The sequence below is a fragment of the Cotesia glomerata genome, linkage group LG8 (genome assembly GCF_020080835.1).
Source record: "Cotesia glomerata isolate CgM1 linkage group LG8, MPM_Cglom_v2.3, whole genome shotgun sequence".
Classification (NCBI taxonomy): domain Eukaryota; kingdom Metazoa; phylum Arthropoda; class Insecta; order Hymenoptera; family Braconidae; genus Cotesia; species Cotesia glomerata.
This window is the reverse complement of record NC_058165.1, coordinates 4,538,058-4,549,011: the sequence shown is the minus strand read 5'-3', so window position 1 is coordinate 4,549,011 and position 10,954 is coordinate 4,538,058. Positions and strand designations below refer to the sequence as shown.

Below are 10,954 nucleotides of genomic sequence, written 5' to 3'. Positions count from 1 at the left end.
TAAAATCCGACTGTCAAAAAAATCTGTCAGTATAGATTTTGAGGTTATGTGTGTTTAAACTGAGCAAAATAATGAGAATAATGTATATAGATATAGATATTAATATCCGTATAGTTGTAACTGATATATACTCATCAATGTTCGTATTTTACGTGGATTTAACGTCATTATTTATCATATATAATATAATAAAAATAAATAATTCAACTAATATGATCAGTGAGTATAATAAAATAAATAAAATAATTATTTATTGTTAAATAATAAATTTTATTTAAATTACAACCTACAAATAGTTAATCTGTATGAAGAATGTTATTATAATTTTGTGTTTATTTTTTGACAGTTTTTAATTTAATAATTATTTATTTATTTATTTATTTCAGATAAATTTATACGTCAAAAATTGGATCTAAATACGTAATAAAAAAAAAAGGATAATAAAATAATAATCTAAATAAAATAAAAAGATAAAGTTAATAATAAAATATGTCACAGCCGGATTATGAACAAACAACTCATGACCATGCATCATTATTAGTTTTATTAAAGTCAATTGGTACGCAATTAAAACCAAAATTATTATCTCGATTATACGAACGTATTAACAAAAGTTTAAGTAAATTAAATATTGTTGATTCAAGTGGTAGTACTCGTGAAATAATAATACGTTTTGTACGTGATTATCCTGTTGAAAATATTGATTGGGGTGATTTTCAAACTCATAGACGTTTATTAGGTTTAGTAACATTTAGTAAATATGATGAACAAAATGAATTCAGTGAATTGTGCCGTTTACATGAAACACTTAAAGTTAAATATAATGATACATTATATGATTCACGTGCCATATTTTTTGGACCAGTTGAATCTGATAGTATTAATGAACCTCCACCTGGTTTTGTACCACCGCCTAATTTTAAGACGAGTGCTATTTATTATGCTGATGAATTGTGTCCGAGTTTAGAGAGTCAAATTTTAGAATGTTTAAATGCACTTTTTTGGATCCTCGAATCTAAAAGACTTAAGAGATTAAGAGAAAAATCTGATCGTGCTCCACTGCTGCGGGCTCCTTTTGAAAAAAAGGAGCTCATTGGACTGGATTTAGAGTCAAGAAATAATAAAAAAAAATGCTCAGGACGTATGACTAAACATATTGCTGATTTAAGTCTTCAAGCTGGTAATTTTTATATTTGTTTAATTAAAATATACTGATAGAAGGATTTATTAAATTTTAATAAATATTTTTTAACATTCAATAAATATTTATTTGGGAGGAAATTATAATTATAATATTTAATAGTTAACAAATATTTATTAACAGTTAATAAATATTTTGTTGAGTGAATTTGTTTCGCATGTCATGTGATATCAAGATTGCTTATAAACAAAAATCATCTTTATAAATTATTTGCATTAATTATATTACATTATAAAAACGTTTATTGTAAAATACCAAATTTTATCACAGCTCATAATTATCTTTTATATTTTTAAATATTAAAAACGTTAATTTATTTAGTGAATTTAATTATTATCATGTATTCCAACAATAGAGTTATAAAAAGTGTAAAAAAAATTGCTATTTTTGCTTTTTATTTTAAATAAATATTTGTTAACAGTTAACAAATATTTATTTACAGTTAATAAGTTGTACTTAATAAATTACTTATTAACTGTTAATAAATATTTGTTAACTGTTAATAAATATTTATTAACATTTAATAAATAATTTATTAACTGTTAATAAATATTTATTAAATCCTATGATGTTAAAAAACTCATTTATTAACAGTTAATAAAGCTTATTAAATATAAACAAATCCTTCTATCAGTGTAAAATTACCAGACATTTGAAAACTAAAAAATATTTCTATTTATTCAAAAAATTCCACGTATTAAAAATTTAAAAAACTATACGTGCAATTTTTAAAAAATATTTTTTTAACTTCTAATTAAATTATTAAAAATAAAAATAAAAATTTTTCAATGTCTGCTAATTTTAGTTTTATATTTATTTATCATCTAGGGATCATTCTGGTTCCGGCGCTCGAAAAAAAGAAAATATTCATTATTTTTTCACGCAGAAACTATTATAGATATCAATATAAAATTTATTAAGCTCAACAAATACACTCTTGAATAACACTAAAAATATCAAAATTACATTTAGAATAAATAAAATTTTGCTTTATTAAATAATGACTTTTGTTAAATCGCACTGTACTTCTTAAATATTGATGTTTTTACACATATAAGCCCATTTTGATGTTACACTCATCAAGAGCTTTTATTTGAGTAACCACATGCATTTTTGATATATTTTTCATCTATACATATATATAAATATATAAAATATATGAAAAATTGATGTGGGTACTCAAATGAAAGGTCTCGATAAGTGTAACATCGAGATGAACTTATATCTTTAAAAATGTCAATAGTTCTCAAAATATTTGTTAAATTGCACTGTAATTTTTTAACTATTGACGTTCTTAAAGATATAAGCTCATCTTAATGTTACACTCGTCAGGAGCTTTCATTTGAATACCCCCATGCATTTTTGATATATTTCCCATATATACATATATATAATATATAAAAATATATAAAATATATGAAAAATTGATGTGGGTACTCAAATGAAAGGTTTCGATGAGTGTAATGTTGGGGTGAGCTTATATCTTTAAAAATGTCAATAGTTCACAAGATATTTGTTAAATTGCACTGTACTTCTTAAATATTGATGTTTTTACACATATAAGCCCATTTCGATGTTACTCTCATCAAGAGCTTTTATTTGAGTAACCACATGCATTTTTGATATATTTTTCATCTATACATATATATAATATATATAAATATATCAAATATATGAAAAATTGATGTGGGTACTCAAATGAAAGGTCTCGATGTGTAACATCGAGATGAACTTATATCTTTAAAAATGTGAATAGTTCTCAAAATATTTGTTAAATTGCACTGTAATTTTTTAACTATTGACGTTCTTAAAGATATAAGCTCATCTCAATGTTACACTCATCAAGAGTTTTCATTTGAGTACCCACATGCATTTTTGATATATTTTCCATATATACATATATATAATATATAAAATATATGAAAAATTGATGTGGGTACTCAAATGAAAGGTTTTGATGAGTGTAATGTTGGGGTGAGCTTATATCTTTAAAAATGTCAATAGTTCACACGACATTTGTTAAATTCCACCGTAATTTGTTAACTATTGACGTTCTTAAAGATATAAGCTCATCTCAATGTTACACTCATCAAGAGCTTTCATTTGAGTACCCACATACATTTTTGATATATTTTTCATATGTACATATATATAATATATATAAATATATAAAATATATGAAAAATTGATGTGGGTACTCAAATGAAAGGTCTCGATGAGTGTAACATCGATATGAGCTTATATCTTTAAAAATGTCAATATTTCACAAGATACAAGGTCATTTCTTAATTTTGTATCTAGAGATAGATCATTTTCGAATACAGCCTAAATACTTATCATACTAAATTAACTATTGCTGAGAATGATATAAAACTTTGAAAAGGCACAAATTCAAGTCAAGACCTTTGCAATGACACTAAATTTCCCTAAAAAACCCTATTTTATCATATGACTATCCTGGAGACAAAATTACAAACCAGAATGATCTCTTGCACTAATAAATACTCGAAAATTAATTAAAAAAAATTTTTTCCCATCATTAGGTCTTCGTATCGAAGCTCTGAATTATTACAGCACAGCAGCAGCAAGTCTCCAAACAGTAAACGATTGGCTGTGGCTAGGAGCAGCATATGAAGGTCTATGTGCGACGTCTTCAATGATCCTATACCCAAACCTCCGTAGATCATTGACTCTCCACCGGAATTCCTCATTACAAGAGACAAGCCCGGGTAAAAGACGTGAATCTCAATCCCTACCCAGCCCAACAAACGAAGAATCCCCTAAAACTCACATACCGCACTTGCTACCACCGGAAGAAATCGCCAAAAAGTACCGAGAAGCGATTGTTCATTACAGTAAATACCAAAACGCCGCTATCGTAGAAACCGAAGCGAGTTTCAAAGCAACTCGCATATCAATAGAACAAAATAGTCCCCTGCAAGCGGCATGTTTTTTAAACAACGTCGTCTTCAATCACATAAATTTAAGCGAGCTGGAAAAAATCGAGCGATTTACAAAATTAGCTGAATTGTATTCTTCCTTTGGCTTCAGCCGAAAAGCTTCATTTTGCATGCGATTAGCCGCACTGAGATACGTATCACCGAACAATCCAAACCGCGACTGGAAACAATGTTACAATTTATTACTACAATCTACCTCAGGCTTCAAATTGTCCCTCGACCCAGCAGACATGACTGATGATAACCGCAAAGGTTGGCCAAAAATACAAATTCAAATTCTCAATGAATTAATAATAGCTGCCAATCGAATGGGCAATGCAGCATTAGCAACGCGGCACATGACATTTATTTTACAAACATTATTCAATTACTTATCACCGAACGACCGTAAGGACATTGCATTGCAATTACAGGGTGTTGCGCAGCAATGTGAAGGTGCACCTGTGCCCCTAGTTCTCGAGTCTGGTATCGTAATCCCTCCTGCTAATTTGATTAACATACCTACCACCAAAGAATTTAAATTAAAAAATTTACAAGCTCACCTTCAGCCGCAAAAAATTGAGCGGGTCAAGGAAGATCATGGCCCGTTTTTATTTACACCAATTAATTTTGGATCTTTAGAGCGGAAAAATGTATCCAAAAATTCCGTGGAATTTTTGTGGGTCGACGGTGATATTTGTGAAGTATCAATTCAATTAATTAATCCTCTGCCGTTTGAATTAGTTGTCTCAAACATGAGACTTTTGACTAGCGGCATTGTTTTTGAATCTCTTCCAGAGAGCATTACGTTGCCTGCAATGGCGGGACCAATTGGTGTGTCTCTAGCTGGGACTCCCAGAGAACCTGGTACTTTGGAGATCCACGGGTTCAGTACTCACACACTTGGTGTTAAATCTAATTGCCGGTTAAGAAATATTCCAGGTATGCCATATCCATCTTATAATATTACTGTAATTCCGGCTTTGCCAAAAATTGACCTTGCTACTAGCTTGCCACAAACTGCTAGCTTCAGCACGGGTCAGAATATTGTCACCAGTGCTAGTGTCTCTTTATACGGTGGTGAAAGTACTGAGTGTACTGTAACAATAACTAATTGCGGGCAAGTACCTATTGAGACTGTTGAGACTTCTATTAAATCTTCGTTGAGTAAAATTAAAGAGTTAAAAATATTTCAATGGAGCGATGATAATTTTAATTCACAATTACCATTATTACCTGGCGCAAGTGCTAGTCTTACGCTTTATCTTTTTGCTGATATGGAATTTATTAATAATAAAGATCAGGTGCAAAAAAATAGCCCGAGGATTAACAATGCACATGGATCTAAATCTTGGCCGTCTAAGAGTAATTTAACGCAGTCAAAAAAAAAATCATTGCCGGGTAATAGTGGAAAAAATTCGGGGATTAATTCGCAGTTGGCTAAATTAACTATCCAACCTCCGTCGAATATTATTGTAGAGGGACAATTAATGATTAAGTACTCGGGTGGTGAGGGACTGACTGCTGGGTACTGTAGAGTTTCTTCGGTTTTTATTTCTATTGAAATGCTACCTAGTGTTAATATTACTAGTTGGGATGTCTTGCCAGCTGAAACATCTAGTCAATTTTACTTAGTACTTGATGTAAATAATATGACTAATCAAGAAATGGAATTGTATTATACACAGAGTAAGTGTATTTATATGGGAGGAAGAGAATCATGTAGGATTCCGGTTCCTGTTGATAGATGTCCGCTAGATAAATTGTCGACGATTGAGAGTGGAGATGTTGATAATGAGTTACAGAAACTTTGCTCGCAACATACGGCTGCTTTGGTGGATATGAGGTGGCAGTTGTTGGGGACTGATTTGACTGGAAAAGCTAATTTAAATGGCATTACTTTTACTCGAGACATGCTGGATCTTGTACGGATGAGTCCTTTGCAGTGGGGTAATTATTATTTTTTACTAATAACTGGCAGTCACTACGTGACTGCAGACAATTGCGAACTATAATAAATAAAATTTTGTTTTATTAAATAATGACTTTTGTTAATGTGTAATGTAGTTTCTTAAGTATTGACAGTTTTTAAGATATAAGCTCATCATGATGTTACAATCATCAAGAGCTTTCATTTAAGTACCCACTTGCATTTTTGATATATTTTTCATATATACATATATATATGTAATATATATAAATATATGAAGTATATGAAAAATTGATGTAGGTACTCAAATGAAAGGTCTCGATGAATGTAATGTCGGGGTGAGCTTATATCTTTAAAAATGTCAATAGTTCTCAAGACATTTGTTAAATTGCACTGTACTTTCTTAACTCTTGACGTATTTAAAGATATAAGCTCATCCCGATGTTACAATCATCAAGAGCTTTCATTTGAGTACCCACTTGCATTTTTGATATATTTTTCATATATACATATATATATGTAATATATATAAATATATGAAGTATATGAAAAATTGATGTAGGTACTCAAATGAAAGGTCTCGATGAATGTAATGTCGGGGTGAGCTTTTATCTTTAAAAATGTCAATAGTTCTCAAGACATTTGTTAAATTGCACTGTACTTTCTTAACTCTTGACGTATTTAAAGATATAAGCTTATCCCGATGTTACAATCATCAAGAGCTTTCATTTGAGTACCCACTTGCATTTTTGATATATTTTTCATATATACATATATATGTAATATATATAAATATATGAAGTATATGAAAAATTGATGTGGGTACTCAAATGAAAGGTCTCGATGAATGTAATGTCGGGGTGAGCTTATATCTTTAAAAATGTCAATAGTTCTCAAGACATTTGTTAAATTGCACTGTACTTTCTTAACTCTTGACGTATTTAAAGATATAAGCTCATCTCGATATTACACTCATCGAGACCTTTCATTTGAGTACCCACTTGCATTTTTGATATACACATATATACAATATATCGCGTGCCTAATGCCAAAAGGGCGTATTACAGTAATTAGATAGGGTTTTATGCCAAAAGGGCGTATAAAAAAATTTTTTTTTGCCATTCTTTCTAGAATCGCTCGAAATGTAAAGATCTGCAGAAAAAAAATTTTTGACGTACTAACGCCAAAAGGGCGTATCTTAAGATATACGCCCTTTTGACTTTAGGACATTGTCGGTCTAAAGCCAAAAGGGCGTATAAAAAAAATCAAGATTTTTCAAAATTTCGAAAAATAGTCAAAATTGTTCGGAGAAAATTTGTATAAAAAAAATTTTTTAAAAGTCAACATTTTCGATGGTAGTAATTTCAAATTTTCATCATCTTGGACAGACCAATGATTAAAAAAGCATATGAATTAATAGTATATTACACATCTAGGGCAGTAAAATAAGAAATGTCTCAGATCACATGTAATTGTTGTCCGAGGCGAAGCCGAGGTCAATAAACATGTGATCTGAGGCTTTCTTATTTACTGCCCGTGGTGTGTATACTATTTTTCTCCTCGACGGAGGCGGAAAGCGGCATTTTCGTTTAGCGCAGCGGGACGAAAGTTAACGCTTTCCGCCCAGAGGTGAGAAAAATTTTTTCGCGTACTAAAATGTTCATATTTTTTATAAATTTCTTTTTTTTTTCAGACGAAAATGTAAAAGATGCACGTATAGAAGGTGCAGGAATTGTACCCCAATAAACTTTCCGTATTTTGATATTAGTTTTTTCTAGTATTTTTTAACTTCGAATTATTATAATAATTTCTTGCCCGCAATAGCTGCAATAAAAGATATATTTTTGTTTAATTGTCTACTTTAAGCGCAAGCGTAGGTATGCTCTACTCGCCTAAAAATTCAAACCTCCGATTCCGTTGCGTAAAATTGGTGTTAAAATCCATAACATGTATGCATAGAATGAAAAACGCCTTAACGGGAAGTTAAAAATTGTACGCCCTTTTGGTTTTAGATCACTAAATTTTCAGTGTACTAAAGCCAAAAGGGCGTATAACTTGAGACATACGCCCTTTTGGCTTTGGAAATTTTTTTTTCATTTTTAGGCTTAGAACATGTTTACAAAAGGATTGGCACCAAAAAAAAAAAAATTATACGCCCTTTTGGTATTAGGCACCCGATATATAAATATATAAAATATATGAAAAATTGATTTGGGTACTCAAATGAAAGGTTTTGATGAGTGTAATATCAAGGTGAGCTTATATCTTTAAAAATTTTAATAATTAAGAAATCACAATGTATTTCGTCATCAAATGATATTTTCAAAGATATAAGTTCATCTTGATGTTACTCTCATCGAGACCTTTCATTTGAGTACCCACATGCATTTTTCGATATTTTTCATGTATACATATATATAATATATATAAATATATAAAATATATGAAAAATTGATGTGGGTACTCAAATGAAAGGTTTCGATGAGTGTAATATCGGGGTAAGCTCATATCTTTAAAAATGTCAATAGTTCACAAGATACAAGGTCATTTCTTTATTATATAGCTGGAGACAAAATTTTTTTTTATTCTCTTAATAATATAGATTATTTATTGAGATGTTATAAAGTTGGTTTTTTTGGTTACAGAAGTTGTTATTAATGATACGGCAGTAAAACCCCAAGATGAAATTACTTGCACCATTGGAGAGTGTGTCAGTATTGGAGTTGGAGTTTGCAATGCTCTCGAACGGCCGCTGAGTAATTTGTGCTTAACTATCGATTTTTATCAGGATTATCAAAATGGTACTTGTAATTACAAGCTTGATAATTTACTGGCAATCGCTGGAGCTAGCAAAGTTATGCTTCCTACGGTAAGTTGGTGAAAAAAAATATTTTTATTTAGAAACTGGTTGACAGTTTTGTGATCAGAAAGTCATAATCGATAAAATACTAAATTTTTGGGGTTGTATACATATATATTACTGAGAGAAAAAAATTATTTTTTGAAAAATTAGCAATAGGATAAGAAATTAATTTGGAAATTTTAAATAATTTTATTTCTTAGCTGAAGAAATTAAAACATCACAGTAACTTTCTTGTTTAAAGAGTTTCTTTGATTTGGAAAAAAATAATTTTAGATAAGCAACTTGCGAATTTTCGTCGATATATATACTATTGGTAAAATATATAAAATATACGAAAAATTAATGTGGGTAATCAAATGAAAGTTCTCAATGAGTGTAATATCAAGGTGAGCTTATATCTTTAAAAAAGTCAATAATTAAGAAATGACATTGTATCCTGTCTCCTAATGATATTTTTAAAGATATAAGCTCATCTTGATATTACACCCATCGAGACCTTTCGTTTGAGTACTTACATGAATTTTTTATATATTTTACATATTTTACAAATATCAGGAATATCATAAATATAAAATATTAAAAAAAAATCATGTAGGTACTCAAATTAAAGGTCTCAATGAGTGTAACACCATGATGAGCTTATATCTTTATAAATGACATTAATTAAAAAATGACATTATATCTTATGAACTATTGACATTTTTAAAGATATAAGCTCATCCCGATTTTACACTCATCAAGAGCTTTCATTTGAGTACCCACATGCATTTTGATATATATTTATATATTTATATATATAATATATATAAATATATGAAAAATTAATGTGGGTACTCAAATAAAAGGTCTCAATGAGTGTAACATCATGATGAGCTTATATCTTCATAAATGACATTAATTAAGAAATGACATTATATCTTATGAACTATTGACATTTTTAAAGATATAAGCTCATCCCGATGTTACACTCATCAATACCTTTCATTTAAGTACCCACATCAATTTTAAATATATTTATATATATTATATATATGTATATATGAAAAATATATCAAAAATGCATGTGGGTACTCAAATGAAAGCTCTCGATGAGTGTAACATCATGATGAATTTATATCTTTAAAAAAGTCAATAATTAAGAAATTACATTGTCTTTCGTCACCTAATGAAATATTTAAAAATATAAGCTCATCTCAATATAACACTCATCGGTGCCTTTCATTTGAGTACCCACATGAATTTTTTATATATTTCATATATTTCACAAATATCAGAAATATCATATATATAAAATATATAAAAAAATCATTTGGGTACTCAAATGAAAGGTCTCAATGAATGTAACATCATGACGAGCTTATATCTTTGACTAACTTAATAATTAAGAAATTAAATTGTATTTTGTCTCCCAACGATATTTTTAAAAATATTTTATAAGCTAATCTCGATATTACACTCACCGAGACCTTTCAGTTGAGTACCCACATGAATTTTTCATATATTTCTCAAATTTCATATAATATTCGTGATAAATATAAAACATAAAAAATTGATTATTCTATCGCCTATGAATAATAAAATAATCAAATTAATAAACAGTATTAATTAAATGATCAACAGTTACAAGAATACGGACGTGCTTATCACGAATGCCGAGTGGTGTTTTTCATGCCAGGTCAATTCAAATTAGACATCCGATGTAGTAGTAACCATGACAATTCATCGTCATCAAGTTCCAGTGATAAAAATTTAACGATAGCTGACAATGAATGGCGTTATATACCACCTATTGAAATAACCGCCGAAGACTACTGATATTTGTACAAAAAACCTCCTGTATGTATATGTAAAAAAACCTTAAATTTATTATTTTTAATTTACAATAAACAACATAAAATCTTACTTAAAATTTTATTTATTAAAATGATAATTTATCGTCAAAATATCAGCTCATTTAAAATATCATTTACCAATAATTATTTATTTAAAAGATAAATTTATTGTCAATATTAGTCATTTAA

The 10,954-nt window shown here is 29.1% G+C and overlaps 1 protein-coding gene across 1 annotated transcript; it reads left to right on the top strand.

Annotated features, from left to right (window-relative positions):
- Positions 1 to 85: 85 nt before the first annotated feature.
- On the top strand, positions 86 to 10,835 carry LOC123270693 (protein brunelleschi). Its single transcript, XM_044736854.1, has 5 exons — positions 86 to 219; positions 387 to 1,180; positions 3,745 to 6,090; positions 8,716 to 8,939; positions 10,554 to 10,835. The coding sequence occupies exons 2-5, from the start codon at positions 490 to 492 to the stop codon at positions 10,746 to 10,748; spliced, it is 3,456 nt and encodes a 1,151-aa protein (XP_044592789.1). The 5' UTR covers positions 86 to 219; positions 387 to 489; the 3' UTR covers positions 10,749 to 10,835.
- The last annotated feature ends 119 nt before the right edge of the window (positions 10,836 to 10,954 follow it).

Coding starts and splice junctions, on each gene's coding strand:
- LOC123270693 (XM_044736854.1), top strand. CDS start 490: ATGTCACAGCCGGATTATGAACAAACAACTCATGACCATGCATCATTA. Junction 1,181..3,744: donor TGATTTAAGTCTTCAAGCTG/GTAATTTTTATA, acceptor TCCCATCATTAG/GTCTTCGTATCGAAGCTCTG. Junction 8,940..10,553: donor GCAAAGTTATGCTTCCTACG/GTAAGTTGGTGA, acceptor AATGATCAACAG/TTACAAGAATACGGACGTGC.